Genomic DNA, 24487 nt, shown 5'->3' with positions numbered 1-24487 from the left:
CTGCTAGGTGCGAGAGAAAGGAGATATTTAACTCATCGTAATATGGAACGGAGGGATTTGTAGTACTACGGTCTGATACTCTGATCTATTCAGGTTCATAGTCCTAATACCGAATAAAAACCTTCCATAGATGATACTAGTATCTTTGAATTTTGCCCAGATCATTAATGAACTGATAAAATCTGGACAAATGTCGTTTTAATAAAAAAACAAAAAAAATCAGCTTTTTTTTTTGACTTACGGAGAAACACGTACGGCCGCTGCATCTTATCCAGTCCTGTTAAGTTTCTTCTCATTTTCCTAGCAAAGATGGCGATTCTGACACTTCGTTTGTCGGATGGGAATGTTTGGTCGCACCAGTCATTGCGAGATTAGATCTTACTCTTTACTCTCTCCGTCCCTTAATATAAGAAATTTTGACATTTATTATATTGTTTTACCTTTGTCCTATTCAAAAAACTTTGGAATTATTTTTTTTTGACTTGCTTTATTATCCAAAGTATTTTAAGCATAACTTTTTGTTTTTTATATTTACACAATTTTTTCAAAATAAAACACGTGATCAAACAGTACAAATAAAATATCAAAATTCCTTGTATTAAGGTACAGGGGAGTAGTTTCTTTGGTTTTCCTTCCTTTATCATGTCCCCTTCCCCCCTTTTGTATTATCCCTGTAAATAACTTTTACTTCTCCTTGATACAAAATGTGCTTCTTATGTATTCCAAAAAAAAACATTATTTTCATTTTATTTGAATCTTGGTCGTTCATATTTTCTAATGATAAAACGGAAACTTGCAAATATTCTCCGCGCGTCAGTTTTGGTTACACCTTTTTTTTTGTTAACCTGACACTTTAGAACAAATATTTTCCCTTCTTTCTGTTAATATAAGGGAACTTGCAATACATCTGATGCACCATGGTTAAAATTTCACAAGCAAAAGTTATAGTAATTGTATTATCCTGTTCAAGATTTGATGATAAAAGCAAAACTATATAATTATCTATTGGACAGTTCTAATTAGTAGTTCAAGAGAGAAAGCACCGGACACTTTAAAATCACCGAATTACCAAGAAAATTAAGTTGAAGAAAAATAATAATTACAAATATGATTCAACAGCATGGCAACGGCTGCAAGGCTTCACAACATTTAGCTTGACCGTGGAAGGAACTTTTCGCTCGATGTATGTTTGGATAGCCAGGACTGCCCTTTTGGCTTCCGTTATCATGATTTTGTCCATAGGAAAGCATCTGTCGTGTTCACCTGTAGAACAGCTGAAAAAACCACGAGTTGTATCCAGTGTAAGGTACTTGAGTGCAACTGTATTGTCAAGAATATAACATGTTAGCTCGATCAAGCTCTTTGCAGAGTAGAAACCGGTGATCTCCACACTCCGGAGGTTGTCATGACGGTGTCCTGGCATTTGCCTCATATGTGAGGAATCTCCAATAATCGAGTCATGCTCCATGTGGTTCTGCGATATCTGGACATGAAAACCAATAATAAACTTTTTCATTTGATGGGCTAGTCACTTAATCATAAGTTTGCAGGATTAAAATTGACTTACACCCAAAAGGAAAGTCTCCAAGGAAGGGCAAGCGTCGAGAAAATAAACCAGGTAAAGATAATTATAAGCTGGGGAAGATGAGATAATGGTATGATCAATGGTCAAGCACTTGAGATGGAGGAATTTGCTAGGCAATATTGGTGTATCAACCATCTGCATAAAAAGCATAAAGATCATCAGGCTGAAGGCATGAATATTGTTATATGGACATCACAAGTCTATGATCATTTATGTTTTTTGAGTACCTTGTCAGTCGAGCATCAGAGGGTGAGAGTTTCAAGATTTGGCGCATTGGATGGAAGCTTTGCATGAGCATAATACATAGCATCGGGGTAGTGCAAGGATAGTCTCTTCATTCGCAACGATTCGCCAAGTAAGAGTTGTACCTGCCTACCTCCAAAGTCAAAACTGCAAAGATTTGGAGCCTTATTCTCAACTACTTGAATTCTGCAATCAAACACTTCTAGGTGGCTGAGGCACTGCAACAGGGAAGGTATCTTCAGACAAATTATTCCATTGCAATACATAAGTTCTAACTGCTCCAAACAATGAGAATTTGAGAGAAGGCACCCTAACTCATCTCCTGTAATATGTACATTAATCAGATGCAACCTTGTCAGGTTTCTCAAGTCAAGGTTGATTGTGGGATGGAATCCACAATTGCCAAGATAAAGATGCCGCATTGAGCTTGCTCTCCCATCAGCTAGAAGTGAGCATGGGAAGCTGTACTCCATATTGAATGAAGATAGAGATAGGCTAATGGTGAGTTCTTCGATCCACGGTGTAATAGCAATCTGATGCCAACTATCGAAATGATGGCTGATGCTAGTGCTCCTTCTAGTATTGTAAAAACTATTATATTGAAACTTTACCGACTTGATGCCAATTCCTGAGTGATTTTTCATAATGCGGTCAAATTTGTTGATGAAATCCGAGCCCAGTATTCCAATACAACATATAAGATTGGGATGGCATCGCCAGGAATGACGAAAAGCACGAGACACGCATGCTGCACGAGCAGCATCTTTGAATGACATTAGGGAGTGTATATGGCACCAGATTTCCTACAAGCACTAGCAAGGATAAAAGTTTTTTTAAAAGAATTGTGAAGGTTCAATTGGAAGGGAAAGCAGTACTATTAGTAGCTTATAAGGAATAGCTCTTTGGGATTTGTGGTACGCAAACTGAACGGCACATTTTCATTTTTCTCCTTTTCCCTTTCAAAGTTTTCTTAGTGGCTATCGGGAAAAAGATAAAGCAGATTGTAGCCAGTGACTAATTATGATCACATAGTATGAAACCTATTCTTGCTTGAAGTATGCAGCGGTAGTCAACAATGTTATGTATGAAATGATGCTTTTCTCCCTACAATATCATCCTATAAATTAGTCAAAGGTAATGAAGAAAAAAATAAACATGTATCTTAAGGACAAATCGCACATTGGGGGTTCTGGTAAACATAAACATTGATCATCAGGAAACTGGTCGAGACCAGAGTAATCACATAAAAGAAGTACAGGAACCCGCTGATAAGTGAGGAAGAACCTTTAGAAAGTGAACTGCCTTAACAAGATTATTAAGGTGACGCCATCACAAACAATTTTCTGCTTGAGTGATAAAGGTGCAACAGCTAGAACAGAGAAAAGGTGCCCTCATGCAGAATTGTAGAAGATTGCAGCTATAAATATCTGTTCATAAATCTGGATCAGGCTCCTCTAACTTCAAAGGCACGTGCCTTTGTCACTAACATGTAGGCCCAATGAACCATGGACCCATCTGTCAGTGACAAAGACATGGTACCTTTGAGTTTGAAGGTAGAGGATCTCAATCCTTTTGATCTAGCCACCATATGACCACCAGTGTGTAGTTAGAGACTACTTAGAGCAGTCATAGAATCATAGTGACCCACTTTGCTTCTAATATAAGTATTTCTTATCAGCATTAGGTACCATACCTCTGGAAGGCTAGGCACTGAATATCTTGTTCTTTTGGCGCCTTCAGAATCTGCAACGTGGTGACAGAATGAGCCCTTCCTTTTAGCCAGTGAAGCAATTGAACAAACACATCATTTGCGTGGTTATATGCAGACATCAATCAACAGGGGAAAACATCAGATCAAAGCACATGAATGAACACGAACAATTCAATTTGGTTCAGTTGTCCAGCTTTTTGTGAAAAGAGCGGGTATTCACTCCAATTTGTTTCATTACTTCCTACAAATCAAATTCAACCGAGCATTGCTACCTTTTACCTCCCAAAAGAAAAAAACAATTCTACACTATTTTGTTCCTAAATTCCACAGATCATAATGTCCCATTGCCCCTTCTTGAATTGCTTGCAAGCGAGATGCTCTTTTTTTCCCCAAAAAAGCAATCGTGGCTATCAAACACAATTGCTGAAGAAGAAGAAGGTAGGAGAGGGAGGGCTACTGCGGGGTCGGAGTTGCCGTCGCCGCCGACGGCGATGCCGCTCCTGTCGCGCAGACATGAGACGCTTCGGATCCAGCATCTTCCCCATGGCAACGCGGCGAATACCTCGCCGGAATTCGCGCCGTCGCCGGATTCGCCTCGCTGCCACCGCCGCAGCAGAGGTGGAGTCCGAAGACCTAAGGGCAAAGGGAGTCCGACATGGGCCGGTCCTGTGCTGATATGGGCTTTCTGGGCTGTGATGGGCTCGGACGATAGAGTCCGGCCTTCACAACCAGGCCCATGTCGGTGGCAGCTTGACAAACTGAGTCTATTCTTTTTTGTTAATGAAATTCATTTCTGATCTTCACTTCAAAGAAATCACAACTAATTACTACAAGGTTATACACGGCTATAAAATTAGAAAAAGTGATACTACCTCCATTTCATATTATAAAACATTTTAACTGTTTTAGTCAAACTTATTTAGGTTCGACCAAATTTATAAAAAAAATATTAGCAACATGTACAACAATAAATTAGGTTCATTAGATGCAACATTAAATATATTTTGATAATATGTCTGTTTAGTTTTATAAAATGTTGCTATATTTTTCTTTAAACATGATCAAACTTAAAGAAGTTTGATTAGAAAAAAAAATCGAAACGAGTTATAATATAAAACGGGGGAGTAGGCACATGAATACTAGCCGAGGCGGATCAATGTTACGTTGACAATTCAAGAGATGGTGAATGACCATGCATGAGATTGAATTAGCTGCAAATTAAGCTAAAGGGACACACTTGGTTAAGGGTATGTCTTCACATAACGTGTTGTAGAAGTGATTAGAGCCTTTGATGTTCAGGGACGAATATACTCCCTCCTTCCCTAAATGTTTGTCACCGTTGACTTTTTTAAACATGTTTGACCGTTCGTTTTATTCAAAAACTTTTGTGATATGTGTAAAACTATATGTATACATAAAAGTATATTTAACAATAAATCAAATGATAGAAAATGAATTAACAATTACTTAAATTTTTTGAATAAGACGAACGGTCAAACATTTTTTAAAAAGTCAACGGCGTCAAATATTTTAGGATGGAGGTAGTATATAGCTAGTCTGTTGCAAGTCAATACCCTCGGAGAAACTGCCTTGGATGAAATTCCTTCCTTCCCTATAAATTATTACACCAAACTATACAGATAACATAGGCAGTGACACGAATCATGGCATATCCGAAGCATAACTCGCAATTAGTCCGCGACACCGACCAATACGCAAATAATCTAAATTCTTACGAGTACGTGACATGGGATCAGCGGATATATCATATATGAACCGGCTAATTAATCTAAAACTCTAAACTTCATAACTCTCTTTTCTTTCCCCAAGACTAACGCAAAATCATATACACACGCAAAATTTAGGAGGAAATTGAACCTATCGATTTATTTTGGCCGTCGAATGCATGCTGAGATTATGGATACGCGCTGAAAGCCTGTTTGGCACAGCTCCAACTTCAGTTCCACCTCTCCTCAAGCTGGAGCTCAGCCAAACAGTTTCAGCTCCATCTAAAATTAGTGTGGAGCTGGGTGGAGCTCTCTCACAAAATGAACGAGAGGTGGATTTAGGTTTAAATAGCTTCACAACTCCACTCCAGACTTAACTCTTGCAGCTAAATTTAAGAGTTGGAGCTTTACCAAACAGACCCTATGATTCGTGTAAGTTGTAAGGGAGAAAAATCGCGTGCGGGGGATGACTATAAAATGCCCTTGCTCCAGAGCGAGCAAATTAAGCAAAAGAACTTGGTGGGCACCTAGCACTAGCAGCGACTGTGGTATATATGGGAGGAGGAGGCGGCGGCGGCGGCGCAGCCTGGCTGGCGTGGCTGCTCGTCGTCGTCGCGGCCATCGCCGCCGTGGGGCACGGCGGCGGCGTGCAGCCGCTGTCGCGGGTGGCCATCCACCGCGCGCGCGTCGCGCTCGACGCGTCCGCCGCCGTGCGGGCGTCGCCGTCGCTCCTCGGCGCGCAGGTACGTACGTGAGCGTGCGCGTCCTTTAATCCAGCTTTTGCTGTGCGCCCTCCGTTCCTGCCGCTCTCTGCGTTCTCTGCAACGCACGGCAAAGCTACTACCTCCGTCTCAAAATAAGTGATGTCATAAGTATCCGTCTCAAAATAAGTGATGTCGTAAGTATCTGTGTTCAACGTTTAACCGTTTATTTTATTTAAAAAAATTAAAAAAAATAGTCACACATAAAATACTATTTATGTTTTACCATCTAATAATAAAAAAATAATCATAAAATTTTTTTAAATAAAATGAACGGTCAAACGTTTGTTTTGAAACGAGTGAAGTACTCGACCACACTACGCAGTAGCAACATTGCGCGTACCTAATTAGGTATACTCGCTCCATTACATCTTACAAGTAGCTTTAACCTTTTCTACTCAAACTTTTTTTGAGTTTGATAGTATCACTAGAAACATTTAGCTACATTTATAACATCAAATTTAAATTAGTTTTATTAAATTTAACATTTAATATATTGTGATAATATTTTTGTCTTTGTTGCTATAACTTTGTATAAATTTGATCAAACTTTAAAAAAATTGATTAGAAAAAGTTAAAATAACTTATAATGTTAAATGGAGAGAGTTTGCATTAGCTTCTCAGTTGGCTACTACCCCGTATTTCGTAAGTGCATTATCCAAACCATTAAGTTATATTTTTTTAAAAAAAACTTTTGTACGTAATTTTTTATTAAATTATGTTTAATTTATAATAATTAATATTCAATTAATCGTTGGGTAATAACTGTTCGTACGTACCAAGGAAAAGCCATCCATTCCGTTGTATCAAACCGAGCCTAGCAGTGTTTGAGGAAAAAGAAATGAGAAGATATTCAAAACGAGATAAACAATTAGCACATGATATTTTAAACTTGAAAAATAATTACTATGAACTATTTAAACAAGTTTCCTATATTTTTTTAAATTTAAAAGACATATTCCTCCATCTCAAAATAAGTGCAGCCGTATGATTCAAATTTGAACTACAGCGTTACACTTATTTTCGAACGAAAGGTGTATCGTTTAACAGTTTTAAAAACATGCACTACTGTAACCACTCATCTGAAACGCAGCCTTAGCGACACCACACAAGCCAAGCCTGGTTTAGTTCCCAACGTTTTCTTTTCAAACTTCTAACTTTTCCATCACATCAAAAATTTTATACACACATAAACTTTCAACTTTTCCGTCACATCATTCTAATTTCAATTAAACTTCAAATTTTGGCGTGAACTAAACACACCCGAGCGATTTACTTCAAATTTTAGAGGATCAGATCCGACGAAATTCAAACTAATCAAATGAAAGTGTAAAAATCCTTCATCACAAGTAATGCGAATAAAAATAGTGACCGGTCAAACAATACCGCGCGTCGAGTCAACTCCCGGCCCCAAAACTTATCAATCTGTCCCCGCGCATGTGAACTCAAACCCATCCGATCGGTTGACTCGCAACTGATCATGCGTAGTACCCCCCGAATATTCGGACGAGATGATCACATCATCACGCGTCCCCTAGAAAAACCCACTCCGCCGCCGCCGTCGTCGCGTCGCACGCGGCGCCCTAAAACAGCAGCCGCCGCGCCGGCCGCTCGCCACATTCACACGAGCGGGGCCGGCCTCTCTCACGAGAGCAAACCAACAAACTAGTTCGGCGAGCGAGCTCGGTCAATCGGGATACCGCCAAAGAGTGCGTGCGAGTGGCAATGGCGATGCCGCTGGGTGGGATTCTCCTCCTCTTCCTCGTGCTCCTCGCCGCCGCCGCGGCGGGCGGCGGCGGCGGCGTGTGGGCGTTCTCCTCGTCGTCGTCGTCGTCGTCGTATTCCAGGATCGGCGAGCAGCCGCTGTCGCTGATCGGCATCCACCGCGCGACGGTCGGCATCGACGCCGCGGCTTCCGTGCAAGCGTCGCCTCGGCTTCTCGGTGTCAAGGTAGGTACACACTCGTCTCTTCGCCCTGCTCGCCGGAATCCCGAGCTCCGGCGGTGGTTCGCCGGCCGGTTTCGTCTTAGCTCAGCTCGCCGTTGTGTTTGGCGCGGCGAGGAGAGACGACGACGTGTTTGCGCGATGAACCGTACAAAATTTGGATAGATAAGCCAATCGCCGTCGCCGTTGCAGTTCGGAACGAAATCAAATTTCTCAATATCTCAAACATCTCCTAATGATATCAATCGTTCTTCCTCTCGCCAGATTGGATTTTCTTTTTTTTTTAAAAAAAATGGAGAAGATGATTACATCACTAGCCTCTGCATGAGTCATGAACAAAAGCTGGGGATCGGGGCCCTGTTTAGATTCCAACATTTTTCTTCAAACTTCTAACTTTTCTATTACATCGAACTTTCCTACACACATAAATTTTCAACTTTCCGTCACATCGTCCAATTTCTTCAAAATTCCAATTTTAGTAGTGATGCCATGTTTTTAGTGGCGAAATGTACCATGGATATTCTTCGAAATTGATTGATTGATTGATTGGTGGATGGGTTTGAGTGTATTGCCCATGCTTGTGCTAGATTGCTAGTGTGGTCACAGGCCACATGGAATTGCTTCCCACGCCTGATAGGGTCAAATGGTATTTGCTTCGACTTTCCATTTGTCAGTGTACGGTTTTGATGCACTACGATCTGCATGATTGATCCCATTTCGTTTTTATCTTAAATTATTGTTGCTCCTATTGGTATTCGATGTGATCGAATCAAGATTTGTCTCCTCGTAAAAAGAAAATCAGGATTTCTTTGACCCATTTCCATTGTTTATCTGACACTGTTGTGGATACAGGGGGAAGATACTGCCTGGGTAACTGTTGATTTCGCAGCTCCGCATGCGAGTGACGGCGATTGGATCGGAGTATTCTCTCCTTCAAATTTCAAGTATGAAACAAGTATATTTGCCATGGATTTCAAAATTTGAATAGTGAGACCATGTGATGTGAGTTTGTAGATTACAATCACAATGACCATGATCTGATGAACTCTTGCACTTTCCTGCAGCGCGTCCACATGCCCCGGTCCTTCTGGATCAGACTCAGGACCTGTTATATGCTCTGCACCAATAAAGGTTTGTAGGAATAATAGCATCATGTTTGTAAAAGTTCTGCAAATGAACTCCTAAACTGATTTTTTTTGTATGTCTGGTTTCAGTATCAGCTTGCAAATTATTCTTCAGATTATGGCAAGACAGGAAAAGGCACTCTCAAGTTTCAGTTGATCAATCAGAGGCAGGACTTCTCCTTTGCACTGTTCACTGGTGGTCTCTCAAATGTGAGTTCAAAACATCACATTGTAATTTTTTTTTAGATAATTCACATTGTAATTTTATCCAGTCCTTATTACTAAAGAAATGGCAACTGACTTAATGTATTTCATTTCCAGCCAAAGCTTATCGCAGTATCAAATAAGATCGCCTTCGCAAACCCGAAAGCTCCGGTTTACCCTCGTCTAGCTCAAGGCAAATCCTGGAATGAGGTGAATTATCTTCTTCTCTCTGACTCACATTTGCAAATCATCCTCTTCTCTCTGACTCACATTTGCAAATCTAGATATACAGATCTAATATGAGATGCATCCTAGCTTAAAACGTCAAATCTCTGAAGAATTTGTTGCTTTGTCTTGCTAGATGACTGTCACATGGACTAGTGGTTATGACATCAAAGAGGCATATCCCTTTGTTGAATGGGGCATGAAATGGAGCCCTCCTACGCGCACAGCAGCTGGCACCGTCACTTTTGATCGCGAAAGCTTATGCGGTATGGACCGTATAAAAGATCCCTTTTATGCATTATCTTCTGTATATGCATATAATAGCATGAAATTTGTGAGGAGCTTGCAAAAATGTCAAAATTACACAATCCTAGATGTCCAATCTTGATGCCCTGATGTGGTTTAAATTGTCTGAAGTTAGTACATTGTGTTCCTCACAGTAGTTTTTGCTTGTGCAGGAGAACCTGCCCGTACTGTTGGTTGGAGAGATCCAGGTTTCATACACACAGCATTCCTGACTGATTTATGGCCAAATAAAGAGTAAATTACTTCCTATGGCTCTATCAACATTTTTTTTCAATTGTGAATACTGGTCTTCTGACTATGCCATTTTTCCTGCTAGATACTATTACAAGATTGGACATATGCTACCTGATGGAAAAATTGTATGGGGCAAATTTTACTCCTTCAAAGCACCTCCTTTTCCTGGGCAAAAGTCACTGCAGAGGGTTGTCATTTTTGGTGATATGGGAAAGGTAAAATATACACCAGCGCAAAATGTATCGATAGTTTTAGTACTCTCTCCTTCAAAAATAATTACTCCCTCTGGTCAAAAATATTTATCGTTTGGGACAAGATTTAGTTAAACTTTTAAGTTCACTGCTTAGCTCAGTCCTGAAGCAAAACTACCTCATGTTTCTTCTGAATTCACATGGTTTTATCACTTGCAGGCCGAGAGGGATGGAAGCAACGAGTACAGCAACTACCAGCCTGGATCACTGAACACAACTGACACACTGATCAAGGACCTTGACAACATCGACATTGTATTTCACATCGGTGACATTACCTATGCCAACGGGTACATTTCCCAGTGGGATCAGTTCACTCAGCAAGTCGAGCCGATCACTGCTCGAGTCCCCTACATGATTGCAAGGTCTTTCTTGATGAACATCTTTGGTTTATTAAATCTCCAAGCCGGTTAACTAATTCTATGATAATTACTAACATGTTTGATACGATTGGTTTGATTCAGTGGAAACCATGAACGGGATTGGCCAAACAGTGGATCTTTCTTCAATGGGACAGATTCTGGAGGGGAGTGTGGGGTGCTTGCTGAGACCATGTACTACACACCCACAGAGAACAGGGCAAACTACTGGTAAGTCTCAGACTCTCTCTGTATATATAATCAACTCAAATTTCAATTTCCATTTTTTTAAAAAAAAATTGAATACGTTTGTACTGAATTTTGAATATTTTTTTCTAAATTTTAGTTGGAGGCACATTCTTAGTTTATAAAACCAACAGAAAAGGCATTTTTGTTTTTGAAAACCGGATGTTTCGAGTAAGGTCGAGATCACAAACTGGCTCGGTGATGCTCAAAAAGTTCAAACTAAATCTGAATTTTGTTGGCAAAATTTGGTCAAATTTCATCGGTAGTCAACGGATTTCATGAAAAAAAAATAGGGGAAACCGTTTCAGAAAGCAGTTCAGTTTTGCGGACTCTGCACGTCCTACTGGGATCCACCGACCTGAAATTTTCATTCCGAAATTGTGAACCCTGCTGTCAACTGGTTGCCATTGTAGACCGGAATGCCTGAATTTTGAACAAACAATCTTTTATTTTTTTTGCTAAAATTTAAAATATTCGAAATTTGTTCTGAACTTTGTTGGGCAGGTACAAGACGGACTACGGGATGTTCAGATTCTGCGTGGCGGACAGCGAGCACGACTGGCGGGAAGGCACGGAGCAGTACGCGTTCATCGAGAGCTGCCTCGCCACGGTGGACCGGAAGAAGCAGCCATGGCTGGTGTTCATCGCGCACCGCGTCCTCGGCTACTCCTCGGGCTTCTTCTACGGCGCCGGCGGCGCCTTCGCGGAGCCGACGGCAAGGCAGAGCCTCCAGAGGCTATGGCAGCGGCACCGCGTCGACCTCGCCTTCTACGGCCACGTCCACAACTACGAGCGGACGTGCCCGGTCTACGACGGGCGGTGCGCGTCGCCGGAGAGGTCGCGCTACTCCGGCGCGGTGGGCGGCACCATCCACGCGGTGGTCGGCGGCGGCGGCAGCCACCTGAGCAACTTCACCGCCGAGGCGCCGCCGTGGAGCGTGTACAGGGAGATGGACTACGGCTTCGTCAAGCTCACGGCGTTCAACTACACGTCGCTGCTCTACGAGTACAGGCGGTCCAGCGACGGCGAGGTGCACGACAGCTTCACCGTCCACCGGGAGTACCGCGACGTGCTCGCCTGCGTCGCCGACAGCTGCCCGCCGACCATCCCGCCGGCGACGTGATCCAGCTCCGGTGATTCCGCCGGCGAGTCTGCCGGCGACGTGTGCACTATTGCTGCTTGGTGGTGCTTGCGGGCCTCGTCTGTAATCTTGACTTGTCAATCGTGTGTAAATTGAATTGCGAAATATTTCGAAATTAAGTCAAATAAAGAAATGTTACAAAATTATGTGTTTTAAATCCTTAATTACTCCTCGTCTGAAAATTAAACAAGTTATTTTCAAATTTGAATGCAAACGAAGCAGATCCCCACCTCTCCGGGCTTGATCCGCACCGCACAATGTGGATCGGACGGTTCATGGCCCTCAAGGGGGTTCGGCGAATAAATCTCCGAACCCCTCCTCGCCTCGACTCGTACTGGTTTTGGTTGGATCGGGGCAAGAGGAATTCACAACCCAGTGAACTATAATTAAAATATTTAGAAATATATATATATATATATATATATATATATATATATATATATATATATATATATATATATATATATATATATATATATATATATATATATATATATATATATATATATATATATATATATATATATATATATATATATATATATAATCAAACAATTAAATCCTTAATTACCTCGTAGAATTCACAACTCAGTCAGCTAATTCATTATAATATGAACAGTTTTCCTACTGATCTACTCCATGTTCATGTGAAATTCAAATTTTTAATTTGAATTTGGTGAGGCGACGATTAGTTAGTTGGCCAAGGTGTGGGGGTCGCAGGCGTCGACGGCGCAGGCGAGCACGTCCTTGTAGCCCCTGGTGATGGAGAACGCGTCGAGCACCTCGCCGTCGTCGCTGCGGATGAACTCGAGCTCCAGCCGCGAGTGGTCGCGCGCCGTGAGCTTCACGTACCCGTAGCTCTCGCTCCTCGCCGCGCTCCACTGCGGCCACTCGCCGCCGGCGTACCCCCTCAGCCTGGCGCCGCCCGTGCCGGCCACGACGTGGATCGTGCCGCCCAGCGCGCCGGTGTACGCCGCCGCCGGCGAGCTCCCGTTCCCGCCGCCCCCCGCCGCCGCCGGCGCCGCCGTGCAGGTGTTCTCGTAGACCGGGCACGTCCGCTCGTAGTTGTGGACGTGGCCGTAGACGGCGAGGTCGACGCGGTGCTTCTGCCACAGCGGCTGCAGCGTCCGCCCCATGGGCTCCGAGAAGGAGCCCTCCCTGGCGTAGTACTCGTTCGACGAGTAGCCGAGCGGGCGGTGCGCGGCGAACACCAGCCACGGCTGGTGCTTACGGTCCGCCGCCGCGAAGCAACCGTCCAGGAACGCGTGCTGCGCCGTGCCGGGGCGCCAGTCGTGCTCCGTGTCGCCGACGCAGAAGCGGAACATGCCGTGGTCGGCGGCGTACCAGGGCTTGCCGCGGTTCGCCGCCGCCGGCGCGCGGAAGTAGGTCTCCGCGGGGACGCCGCACTCGCCGTGCGAGTCGTCGCCGCCGTAGAAGCCGCCGGTGTCCCGGGACGTGCGCTCGTGGTTGCCGCTCGCCACCATGTAGGGCACCCGGGAGGCGACCGGCGAGATCTGCGCCGTGAACTGGTCCCACTGCGCCAGGAAGCCATTGGCGTAGGAGAGGTCGCCGATGTGGAAGACGGCGTCGTAGTTGGGCAGGTCCTTGATCAGCCGCTCCGTCGTCACCTGCGCCCCCGGCTGAAATCCGGCGAGCTCATTGCTCCCATCACTTTGCCCCTGTCCCAACAAAAAAAAAAAAACTCAGCCAATACACTCCAAATTCAAATTTACACAAAAAAAAACATGTATAGACAGTATATTTTAAATTTAAACAGAAACTCTTAGCCACTACGTATTAAATTTAAATTTAAATTTAAACAGAAACTCTTAGCTTCTACACTTCAAATTTAAATTTAAAAAGGAACTCTTAGATACTACACTTTAGGTTTAAATTTAAAGTTAGACACCAAGGAATGACTTAGTGTCAATGGTTTTAATGGTTTCAAGGAGAAGCAAATATTCCTAGTGAGCGTGCTCAACAAGAATCGAATCAATGGTTTTTCTTCCTTGTTTTTTTTATCTTTATTTTCTTCCTTCCTTGGCATAGGCCGGTCTGGCTGAGTGCGTCATGTAACAAAAACTATATTCTTCTAATATATTGACGTGCAATCCTTTTGCGCGTTCGCAAAAAAAAAAGGTGCATGCCGGCAACTCCTGCCACAACGCTATGAGCGCATCTCAGAATTAAATTTAAACAGAAACTCTTAGCTGCTACACTTTAAATTTAAAATTTAAAGCATATTACAAGTCTACAACATATGGAAACAGATCAGCACGCATTTTCAAATAAAATGTGAACATTGTCATCAGAATGTGCACAAGTTTGATGAAATTCTTACGAGTCCCATGTCTCCGAAAATGACAATTCGCTGGAGTGAAGCTTGTCCAGGGGAAGGTGATGCACGGAAGGTGGACGACTTGCCCCATACTATAGTTCCGTCTAGTAGCTCGTGCCCAATCTGATAAGAATACCTAAAACAAAAGCATGAAAATTACATGAATATTGTAAATTAAAATTGTTGCTGAGAAGCTCAATGCATGTTCTCTCAGTGTTCTTACTCCCTGTTTGGCCACAAGTTCTTCAGGAAAGCTGTGTGGATGAAGCCTGGGTCTCTGTAACCTTCTGCATTAGCTGGTTTACCTGAAAATTTTTCCAGCAAAACAGAGTCAACTTACCTGTAATTCTGAATTGAGCTTTTGTACTATATGTAAAAGTTTTTTTTAACATGATTTGGATGTTTTTTCAGTAAGTTGCTCTGAACTTTACCACACAAATGGTTTCTTGTGAAGGTGAGGGTGTCGGCCGGCGACCGTCTAGCTCTAGCATTCTCCTTCTCGTTCATTGTCCACTCCACAAAGGGGTAAGCTTCATCAACGTTGTAACCACTTGTCCATGTCACAGCCATCTGTTATGAACACCAATTACATCAAGAAACCAACTAAAAATTTATGCAAATTATGCAAACTCACCTCATTCCATCCTTTTCCTTGTGAGAGACGAGGGAAGACTGGAGCTTTCGGGTTGGCGAAAGAGATCTTGTTTGAAACTGCAACGAGTTTAGGCTGCAAAAGAATCATACAATTAGCTACATTATCCTAGCTCCTAGCTGCTGTTTTTCAGCAAAGAAGATCAAATCCTAATCATAGTTCCAATGTTCTAAAGTCATGCAGTGTAAATCTGAACTCACATTGTCCTTGCCACCGGAGAACAGCCCGAAAGCATAATCGTAGCGCTGGTTGATCAGAAGAAAGCTGGTGTCGCCGCTGCCGGAGCTCATGAAACTCGGCGAGATGTTAGCAAACTTGTACTGATGAAACAGACAACAAAAACAATCAAAACAATCAATGTCATCCAGCCATTGAGATGTACACACAATCTGTATCAGAATATACATCTTGTTTTTCTTCCCCCCTACTACTCCCTCCGGGTTGATAATATTTATCGTTTTGGACAAGAGCACGGTCTTCGAAAAATAACTTTGACCATTATTTTTAATTATAATATGTATAAAAGTGTTAACAAATATATGATTTTATTACAGTATTTTTAGGACTAATCTATATATGTAGTCACCATATTTAAAAGACAAATATATTAAAAATGATTCATAATAAAAAATTATAAAGTTTGACCTCACCTTTAAATATATTAAAAATGATTCATAATTAAAGATTCTAAAGTTTGATCTCGCCCATGTCTAAAAGGGCCAGTATTATCATGCCGGAGCAAGTAATCACCAACCTTGATGGGAGCGATGGGTAATCCAGCAGGTGCTTCATCTTCACCTGCTGCATTGATTCTGCTACTGCTCTGCTTCCCTCCCATGATCAAACTGCAGCATCACACACAGAGTGGAGGGGTCGTCAGATTGGATTAGGAAATTTGAAGCTAACAATGTTCAGTTGATCGATCTTGATCTTGAGATGGATAACGAGTTTACTCGAAATCGGCAGGGGAGAAGAGCGCGATCCAGTGGCCGTCGGTGGGCGCCGGCGTCGTGAAGTTGACGGTGACCCAGGCCGAATCCTCGCCCTGCCGGCCGCCGGCGAGAAGAAAAACAGGTGAGATTCAGAGATCTCATAAGCTTGCATTGCGCGAGGCTGTGTGATACTCACGTTGGTGCCGAGGAGCTCCGGCGAGGCGCGGATGGCGGAGCCGGCGTCCATGGCGACGCGCGCGGCGGCCATGTTGAGCGTCGAGAGCGGCTGGATGTTGTCCAGCGTCGCCGACGTCGAGTTCACCGCCGCCGCCGCCGCGGGGCTCACCAGCAAGAAGGCAGCGGCGGCGGCGGCGAGGAGAAGCGCCGCCTGGAGCACGCCGCGCGCGGCGCCCATCGTCCTCTCTGCTCGCCGGCGAACACACGGCGAGGCTTGAAGAAGAAAACTATGGCGGGGAGGAGGAGGAGGTTGGAGGCTTTGCAGGTCACGAATTTATAGGGATTTTGCTAAAAGTTTGGATGAAATTCGTGTCGTTAGTCGTTAGGCATCTGGTTATTCTGGTTAGTTTCGTTTGAAATTTTATCCCGAACTAACGACGCAGATAATCTACGTGATTTTCTCAAGGCTTTGCTATAAAATCTGAAACGTCTCTCCTACCTCGATCTTGACCGCACGATTTAGATCGGACGGTAATGTAGGCCCAGTTCTGGGTTACCTATCCTCCGAGGGGCAAATGGTAATATTCAACAATTCTAGGGTCCTATATGCAAATGTCGCGACGCCCTTTCTCCCGCGCCGATCTGCACCGTGCAAGATGGATCTGACGGCTGTAAGCCTATGTTAGGGGTACGGAGAATAAATCTCCGAACTCCTCCTTATCCTACTCCCTCCGACAAAAAAAAGATAAACCTGGGTTTCCGTGTCCAACATTTGACTATCCCGTAATTAGTATTTTCATTATTGTTAGATGATAAAACATGATTAATATTTTATGCGTGACTTATCTTTTTATTTTTTTTCATAATTTTTTTAAATAAGACGGACGGTAAAATGTTGGACATGGAAACCAAGATTTGTCTTTTTTTTGACGGAGGGAGTACGGCGCAAAAGCTCGCGACGCAACCTCTACCGCTTCGATCTGTGCCGCACAATGTGGATCGTACGGTTGATGGCCCTCACAGGGGTTCGGGGCATAAATCTCCGAAGTCCGAACCCCTCCTCGCCTTGATTCGTACAGACTCTGGTTGGATTGGGACGGATTTGCAGCGCAAGTGCAGCTATATTGTATGGGCTGGAACGGGCAGCCCACACTATTTAGGGCATAACGTGATTGCAGTTGTGTATCTGGCCGAAATTATTTGGGCTTTTGGGTCTATTTGGTTCTCTACCCTACCAATTAATTGGTAGTGCCACTACCAATTTTTTTTTGATAGGGCAAAGTTAGCTAGTCTATATAGGCCCCGTTCGTTAGTCCTGAAAAGTGTGGATTAAATTTTAGATTAAAGTTGCACGCTTTTCAAACTAATAAACGGTACGTTTTGTGCGGAAACTTTCTATATGAAAGTTGTTCTAAAATACCAGATTAATCCATTTTTCAAGTTTATAATAATTAAAACTCAATTAATCATACGTTATTACAATTAATCCATTTTTCAAGTTTATAATAATTAAAACTCAATTAATCATACATTATTACAATCTCGTTTTACGTGAAACACTTCATCTTCAGGAGATTCAAACACCACCTATGTTTGGTTTAATACCAATAAAAAGCCAAAATTTAATATGGGTGAAGAAAATTCTAGAGTATAGCCAAATTAAGCATGGGCACTACTAATTGTTTAGCGTCAATCCAAACTAGCATGTTTACTATTAAAGTTACTAAAATTTTAGTACGATCATATTTTGGTTTCAATCCAAAACGCCCTTTGACGGATTACGGTCCACGTGCGGCCTATATTCCATACGCGGCAAAATACTCGCCTGAACCCGTTAACGACTCGTTTGTGAAGCTTTAACGTCAAAGCTGCAGCCAAATGTACACCTCTCCAAGTCTCAAACGAATTGACTCTTGAGAAGCGTTTTTTCTCAAACGGCTGAACAGTACACTTTTTAAAAAGGAATAAGTTCCTGAAGAAAAAATACTTTTAAAAAAAATTAACTAATATTTAATTTATCATGTTAGTTGTTCTGTTACATTCGAACAGTCTTATTAGAATGCGCTTGCAGGCAGATCTCATTTCTTGCATTCCCAGCAAGGAATGCAGACATGCAGTACACATCTGAACGAAAAAAAAGGGCTCAAAACAAACAATCACGATTAGCACACAATTTGCATTGCCCTCCGTTAACGCCATGGTTCTGGTTTTTGGAGGCTAAACAACAGCTACAGATGTACACCATACTTTTCTTTCGGCCGCCCGGGTTCATACCAATTTCTCTGACATGTTACCTCGCATACCAATTTGACAAACGATGTAGTACTGCACTGCAGCCAAATACAACAGCTAAGACTCATCCACATAGTTTCATCATGGTATGAAATGTTGCTTCCGATGCATGATCCTTCTCCAGGGAGCAACACCTCCAGCGATTGCTATGGAAGCATCAATTATCTGTGCCGAAGTAGCGGTCACCGTACTCTCCCAACCCTGGGATTACCCTGTATTCCTCGCTCAACCCGGTGTCGATCTCGGAGGTTACAATCTTCAGCCTCGGAAATCGCTTGCAGACGCACTGAATTCCCTCAGGAGCCTGTTTACAAATAAAGGTAGACAGATCCAGTTAAAACTAAAATAGGGCGGAGAGCAACAGAACAGTTAGTTTAGTATGTTAATGGATTTACCGAGATAAGATTGAGAAATATGATTCGCTCCTCTGGAACACCTTTTCTTATCAGAAGCTCAATAGCTTGATTTGCTGAGTTACCTACGGAGTACAAAACAACGATGAAGGACACTCAGTTATAAAGTAGTGTCAGATACTGGCGCTATGAATAAAATTGCAGATGGCCTAAAGCTGGTGGAGCATCTAGCCAAACATTGCAGCAGCAGCAGTCTTTGATTGTTCATTCATTCAGAACATAATCATGGACTAATGATTCATACTTGCCTTATACTTTTTTAAAAAAAATCAAGGTGTTCCCAACAGGGAAACCAATAGGCAATAATATCTTCCAATGTCCAGAAAAGCTTCTGGATAAATGCAAGATATATAAGTGCAGGCATGCATAGCAAAGGCAATGTCGTCCATGATCAGTGGTTCACAAGTCAGTTAGCTTAAGTTCCAACAAATGAATGAAAATACATATAGAGAGACCATGCAAAACTGACCTGTACCAAGCACTGGATCCAAAAGAAGAACATGCCGTTCAGCAATATCCATGGGCAGTTTATGGTATATAAGCTGCAATGGCAAAGTGAATAATAACTATTCAAACTATATGAACTAAGTCATTCTGAGGATCCTTTTTCAATAATCATTAATCATAAAATCTATGTACTTACTTGCTGTCCATTGTCTCCAACACGATGTATTAGAATCTTGCCAATTTTTATTCCTTTACAACAAGCACGCAATGCATTCTCCATACTTTCACCACTGCAATACAATGATACATGTTAATGAAAAGATGTTGAAATATCTTCTGTAATACTAATATTTCACGACATTACGGAAGAATGACAGGAAAAAAGTAATTTGGAGTTAAAAATTGGGACATGATGCATGGTACCATGAAGATCGATAAATGCACTAGTCTGACCTAGAAAAAAATGTTACAGAACACATAACATACATAAAGGAAGAGGTTCCAAAATCCAATACAAAACAAAGTATAATGTAAAATTCTACTAATAACAAATAATCTTGAGTTCTAAGGTAGCATCTCAACACAAGGATCCAGAAAATTGCTGTTGGACAGAGTCAATTCAGTATGCAGCCATCCTTCAAAATGCACCTGCCAATGTTGTCTGCTTGAATTTTTAGTTTGCTAATTACTTCATCATTTCATAACGTACCTTCGGACAATAGACACTCCACAGAGCTTCTTGCAAAATTCAACTCCCATATAAATGGACCCTAGACCCAGAAGAAACAAATTATACATGCATGAGTTGATGTTCTGAAAAAGGAAAGCATTGTAGAGCTAGCTAATTTCAAATACTAAATGCATAGAGGTACGGCATGCAGAGTATCATGTAGCAAACTTGTTGGGAAGTTCTAGGTATGCTGTTTTTCTATTTGCACTAAATCAGACCCCTAAAAACCTGTTTGCAGCCAACCATAAATTGCTACTCCTACGTCGAAGGGAAAATTTCAGAAGCATATGAAAGTAGCTAATTCCAAAGGTCTGCAGCAGCAGAATTAATTAAGTAATGGTTCTCCATAACAACGAGTCCCAGCTGCAGGCCACATCTGCAGCATCAATCCTAAATTTTTTTCTCAACAAATTTTTGGGTGATTTTAGAGAATTGTTATGTAGCACACTAGTCAAATTTGAATCAGTTGTCTTACAACTATGAACAATTAAAAAAACTCCTTTTCGTAGGTGGATTCACACCAGTTCAGAACTTATGATATAAAACAATATTAGCATTAGCAACCAGAATGAAACCGTGCACCCCCTGCATCACAGTGGGATGGAGCCGTTTTGATGGCAGGATGGGTTATGTGCGCTCTCTTTTCAGTCTTTTGTAGGAATAATTTGTAACACTGTTAAACAACTGAAAAAGAATGAAACCAAAAATATGTGGTACCATTTGAAAATACCTGTTGGAGTAATAATCTGCTTTTCTGTAAATGGCAAATGCCCCAGTCCGTGCTCAACTACCTGACATGGCATTTCCATACCAATAGCAAATGAGTTGAATCAATTCAAAATCTGGATCTTTTAAAAAAAAATTATGAAGTTAAAGAGAAGTTATAAAAGCTATATATACAAAAGTAGTACCAAACGGATCAACCGATCTGAATAAAAGACAAAGTCAGGTGTAGTGATGTCCCTGTCACGAATCAGAGTATGCATTCCTCGGATCTGTTGAATTCACCATGAAAAGTAGAAGAATATTATGAAATTTAGCAAAGAAAAGCATAAAGTTTAAAGATAAGTGCAAATAATCTAACCTGGAATGTTGTTTGAACCACATAAACATGTGGATAGATTTTGCACAAGTCATGCTGACCAAGCTTAGTACGAATATGTTGAACAATCAGGTCAATTGCCACATGATTATCACCTCCTCGTGGTATGATCACGTCGGCATATTTTTTCGAAGGGAGAACAAAATCATCAAATGCTGGCTTCACAAACCTGCCATACTACAGATGCCAACAGAATTTCAAATTATATATGTAGAAAAATTGAAATCAGAAAGGTAAAAAGACAAAAATCTGTTTACAAAGCACAAGAACAATATTAATATAAAAACGCAAAATAAAACAAGTTGAAGTACCTGCTCAAGCACCGAGCTAACATCTCTACCTCTTTCAACTGTATCACGCCTTATTCGTCGAGCTAGCCTAATATCAGCATCTGATTGGATGCATCATGGGCACCCAAAAAAGAAGTGAACAAATATTCCAGCTAATAACAGGAAGCAGTTCAAGGCAAACCCAACATAATAATGAAAATGAGAAACCTGTGTCCACAAAAATTTTCATGTCCATCAGATTGCGAACTCTTTGATCATGGAAGACTAAAATGCCCTCTAATATAATGACATCTGATGCATTGACCTAGCAAAACAAAATTTTATCAGTCATTTAATAAGCAACATTGCAGTTTATTCGCTTAACTGTTAATAAGGAATCATGAAAATACATCAAGAAAAATTAACAAATGTGCACAGTAACATTCGAAACAAAATGCAATGTTGTCAATTTTCTTTTTTTTCATGTACAAAGGGCATATATCAGCTATAAATGGTCATATCATTGCAGAGAGATTAGGGGGGAAAGCAACAACTATTCAATGTTATTCAAAAGGCCAATGACTTGAAACCTAGATTAAAAGCTCACAGAACTACCTTTCTAAAGCTTTCAGAGGACCGTCGGTGATTCTTAAAATCATATATAGGAACATTTACAGGCTGTGCCCGTTTTAGCTGCCCCATGCATTCCAGAAGCTGCTCTGTGTCAAATGCATCTGCAAGCAAAGATATTTTTGTTCACATTAGAAACAAAAGAATGCCAACTCAGGCTCTGATCACTAAAACAGGGAGTGTAATTCCATCCAAACGACAAGTCAAGTACCAGGGTGATCAAAGTTGTAATCTTGGGCATGTGCAGATTCTTCAGCAGTTAACCCACGGTAGAAGGAATCCTGCAAGTTAAAACCCAAATGAAATTTACTGGCTCTTCAAAGCATTTCTGGTGGAGCGAGACGACACTAAGACTTGTCAGGAAAAAAACTGAAGTAACTAATGACGCATCATTTACAGGTGGACTATTGGTTGAAAGATCAACTAACCAATGTGGCATATGGGTTGTCACACAGACACCAAGAAGATAATTTCCCAAATAAATTGGACTAACGGTTTCTGGATTTATAAACATGAGAAGAACATCAAAGGGGGTGGAGCCAGGACGGAGCTGTGGACAATACACATTTAGCTGTGTTTTGCTATTCCATGGAAAACATGGTTGTGCCACATTTCTGCTAACTATAAATATTTTGAGTTGCATTTATCACAAACTGATATTCCCATCCTCTAGATCATGTGGTGCCTGAATGGATGCCCCCAAACATCCAGTTACCGTAAGTGACCTAAATGCATTCATGCTAGAGGTAGCACAACTTGAGGTAACATTCAGGCATATCCCAGAAAAACTGATCAGACATCAAGTTACCCGTGTCCATTCATGCCATGTTTTCCATTCATATAAAATATAAGGTTGTGAACAGTTTCATTGCTTAGTTTCACAGCTGTAATATGAGCATTAGGTGCAATGAATTGCAAGAAAGATGAATGCATAGAGACACTCATCTAGCAGAATAGATCTAAACAGATTACTTTTCCAAAAAGTAGTAGGGAAATGGCAGAAGCACGTTAGTAAGCTGGTTAAAGGACACATCAAACCTACTCGAAAATTTCCTAATCCTGATCACTATCAGTCCATGATTTAGCACATATGCCGCATTATGCAACCCCAGAGTTCAGCTAAGCTAGTAACACAGATCAATGTGAAACTATAGAAGAAAATGATGGCACACACACCTGGTTGACGAGCACGACACGGTGGTCGTGCAGCTGCTGGATGATCATGTCGCACACCGTCGTCTTCCCCGACGCCGTCCCACCCGAAACCCCTTGAAAAATCCAAGAGAAATCCTCGCAAACAGAGGCTAAACCAAGCAAAAAACAATGCCGACGAGGAAGGGCTCGAATTAGTTACTACCGATGACGAAGGGCTGCCTGAGCGCGGATGGCGACACAAGCTCCGCGGCGTCGGCGGCGACGCCGTTGGCGTAGACGGCGCCGTTGGAGTGGGCGGCCGCCGCCGCGGCCGCCTTGGCGGAGGAAGGGGAGGACGGGGCGGAGGGGGAGGAGAGGCGGAGCGCCTCGAGGCGGAGTCCGCTGAAGTGCGCCCCCACCGCCGAGTCCATGACGTCGTCCACCGCCTTCTCCGGCATGATCTCCCCGCCGCCGCCGCCGCCGATCGATCTCGCTGCCTTCGCGGGTTTTGGTCGGGATCTTCTCGCTCGCCTCTCACTCTCTCTCGATCGGTTTTTAAAACGAAAATAAAAAAAAAAAGAAATGTAGTTTGGGAATTTCGGATAAGTAGTAATTTGATGGGGAAAATGGGCCGGGTTTTGTGGTGGGGCCGATGGTTGCATGGACCTGGTGTTTGTACACCGGGTGTATGACAGGTGGGGCCGGATGTGAAGGTGTATGAAAGCTGGGTCTAGGGTGGTTGGGATGGGGAAGCGTACGGTTCAGTGGACAGGGGACATGAGGCACAGATGCTTCCTAGCCTGGAGCTCCACTATTTGGACCACCTGGCTGTCATTGATCTGTCTCACTCGAGGGAGTTACTGCCTCCGTCCCACAGTAAATAAAGTTTTATTTTTTTTCTTGCAACGTTAATACAAATATAAAAAAAAAGTTATACTTAAAATACTTTTATGATAAATCAAGTCACAAATAAAATAAATAATAATTTTATATTTTTTAAATAAGACGAATGAACAAACATTAAAAAAAACTCAAAACGACAAGTATTATGGGATGGAGGTAGTAAAAAAAAACATGAATACTAGGGAAGCATCTGATATTGAATAAGTGGAAGGGGAGAGATTTTGAACCCAAGCCAACTAAATCATCATCTTGTGGAGTTAGCTAGAGGATCCCTGGGCGTTTCTCTCATTCGAGTGAGTCAATGGCACAGTGCCACAGTGTTTGCATATCTTCGTTCTAAGATATAAGGATTTTTAATTTTACACACAATTACTAAGACAGTGGGTAGAATTAAAAGGAGAAAATTA

The 24487-nt window shown here is 42.1% G+C and overlaps 4 protein-coding genes across 5 annotated transcripts; 1 reads left to right on the top strand and 3 right to left on the bottom strand.

The window, feature by feature from the left end:
* Positions 1 to 927: 927 nt before the first annotated feature.
* Positions 928 to 1960, bottom strand: LOC9268996 (uncharacterized). Its single transcript, XM_066303904.1, has 3 exons — positions 1813 to 1960; positions 1568 to 1720; positions 928 to 1483 (listed from the first exon to the last, which is right to left on the bottom strand). Exons 2-3 carry the CDS (start codon positions 1718 to 1720, stop codon positions 1100 to 1102), a joined length of 537 nt encoding a protein of 178 aa, XP_066160001.1. The 5' UTR covers positions 1813 to 1960; the 3' UTR covers positions 928 to 1099.
* Positions 1961 to 7720: 5760 nt separating this feature from the next.
* On the top strand, positions 7721 to 12204 carry LOC4347510 (nucleotide pyrophosphatase/phosphodiesterase). Its single transcript, XM_015795754.3, has 11 exons — positions 7721 to 7977; positions 8824 to 8915; positions 9036 to 9102; positions 9186 to 9305; positions 9417 to 9509; positions 9661 to 9790; positions 9983 to 10064; positions 10147 to 10279; positions 10475 to 10680; positions 10780 to 10905; positions 11425 to 12204. The coding sequence occupies exons 1-11, from the start codon at positions 7753 to 7755 to the stop codon at positions 12041 to 12043; spliced, it is 1893 nt and encodes a 630-aa protein (XP_015651240.1). The 5' UTR covers positions 7721 to 7752; the 3' UTR covers positions 12044 to 12204.
* A 442-nt stretch (positions 12205 to 12646) lies between these two features.
* On the bottom strand, positions 12647 to 16460 carry LOC107275714 (probable inactive purple acid phosphatase 27). The gene is made up of 9 exons (XM_066304323.1): positions 16180 to 16460; positions 16005 to 16096; positions 15806 to 15869; positions 15252 to 15371; positions 15034 to 15126; positions 14831 to 14969; positions 14623 to 14704; positions 14403 to 14535; positions 12647 to 13740 (listed from the first exon to the last, which is right to left on the bottom strand). Exons 1-9 carry the CDS (start codon positions 16396 to 16398, stop codon positions 12754 to 12756), a joined length of 1929 nt encoding a protein of 642 aa, XP_066160420.1. The 5' UTR covers positions 16399 to 16460; the 3' UTR covers positions 12647 to 12753.
* Positions 16461 to 18322: 1862 nt separating this feature from the next.
* LOC4347509 (uridine/cytidine kinase UKL1, chloroplastic) lies at positions 18323 to 23706 on the bottom strand. 2 transcript variants are annotated; one of them, XM_015756176.3, is made up of 14 exons: positions 23401 to 23706; positions 23220 to 23311; positions 22255 to 22324; positions 22029 to 22147; positions 21642 to 21738; positions 21456 to 21535; positions 21127 to 21321; positions 20954 to 21037; positions 20773 to 20833; positions 20022 to 20082; positions 19509 to 19602; positions 19335 to 19431; positions 18848 to 18930; positions 18323 to 18756 (listed from the first exon to the last, which is right to left on the bottom strand). In XM_015756176.3, the coding sequence occupies exons 1-14, from the start codon at positions 23633 to 23635 to the stop codon at positions 18610 to 18612; spliced, it is 1515 nt and encodes a 504-aa protein (XP_015611662.1). In that variant the 5' UTR covers positions 23636 to 23706; the 3' UTR covers positions 18323 to 18609. The 2 variants fall into 2 exon arrangements, with proteins under 2 accessions (XP_015611662.1, XP_015611663.1); XM_015756177.3 differs by having other exon boundaries at positions 19335 to 19407.
* Positions 23707 to 24487: the final 781 nt, after the last annotated feature.

This window comes from Oryza sativa, chromosome 9 (genome assembly GCF_034140825.1).
Source record: "Oryza sativa Japonica Group chromosome 9, ASM3414082v1".
NCBI classification, from domain to species: Eukaryota; Viridiplantae; Streptophyta; class Magnoliopsida; order Poales; family Poaceae; genus Oryza; species Oryza sativa.
This window is presented reverse-complemented; position numbering and strand designations above follow the sequence as displayed.

Coding starts and splice junctions, on each gene's coding strand:
- LOC9268996 (XM_066303904.1), bottom strand. CDS start 1,720: ATGGTTGATACACCAATATTGCCTAGCAAATTCCTCCATCTCAAGTGC. Junction 1,484..1,567: donor TGGAGACTTTCCTTTTGGGT/GTAAGTCAATTT, acceptor TTTCATGTCCAG/ATATCGCAGAACCACATGGA.
- LOC4347510 (XM_015795754.3), top strand. CDS start 7,753: ATGGCGATGCCGCTGGGTGGGATTCTCCTCCTCTTCCTCGTGCTCCTC. Junction 10,280..10,474: donor TTTTTGGTGATATGGGAAAG/GTAAAATATACA, acceptor TATCACTTGCAG/GCCGAGAGGGATGGAAGCAA. Junction 10,681..10,779: donor GTCCCCTACATGATTGCAAG/GTCTTTCTTGAT, acceptor GGTTTGATTCAG/TGGAAACCATGAACGGGATT.
- LOC107275714 (XM_066304323.1), bottom strand. CDS start 16,398: ATGGGCGCCGCGCGCGGCGTGCTCCAGGCGGCGCTTCTCCTCGCCGCC. Junction 15,870..16,004: donor TTCTCCCCTGCCGATTTCGA/GTAAACTCGTTA, acceptor GAAGCAGAGCAG/TAGCAGAATCAATGCAGCAG. Junction 14,536..14,622: donor AACTTGTGGCCAAACAGGGA/GTAAGAACACTG, acceptor CTTTTGTTTTAG/GTATTCTTATCAGATTGGGC.
- LOC4347509 (XM_015756176.3), bottom strand. CDS start 23,635: ATGCCGGAGAAGGCGGTGGACGACGTCATGGACTCGGCGGTGGGGGCG. Junction 22,325..23,219: donor GTGTCGTGCTCGTCAACCAG/GTGTGTGTGCCA, acceptor TTTAACTTGCAG/GATTCCTTCTACCGTGGGTT. Junction 21,038..21,126: donor TGGTTCAAACAACATTCCAG/GTTAGATTATTT, acceptor TGAATTCAACAG/ATCCGAGGAATGCATACTCT.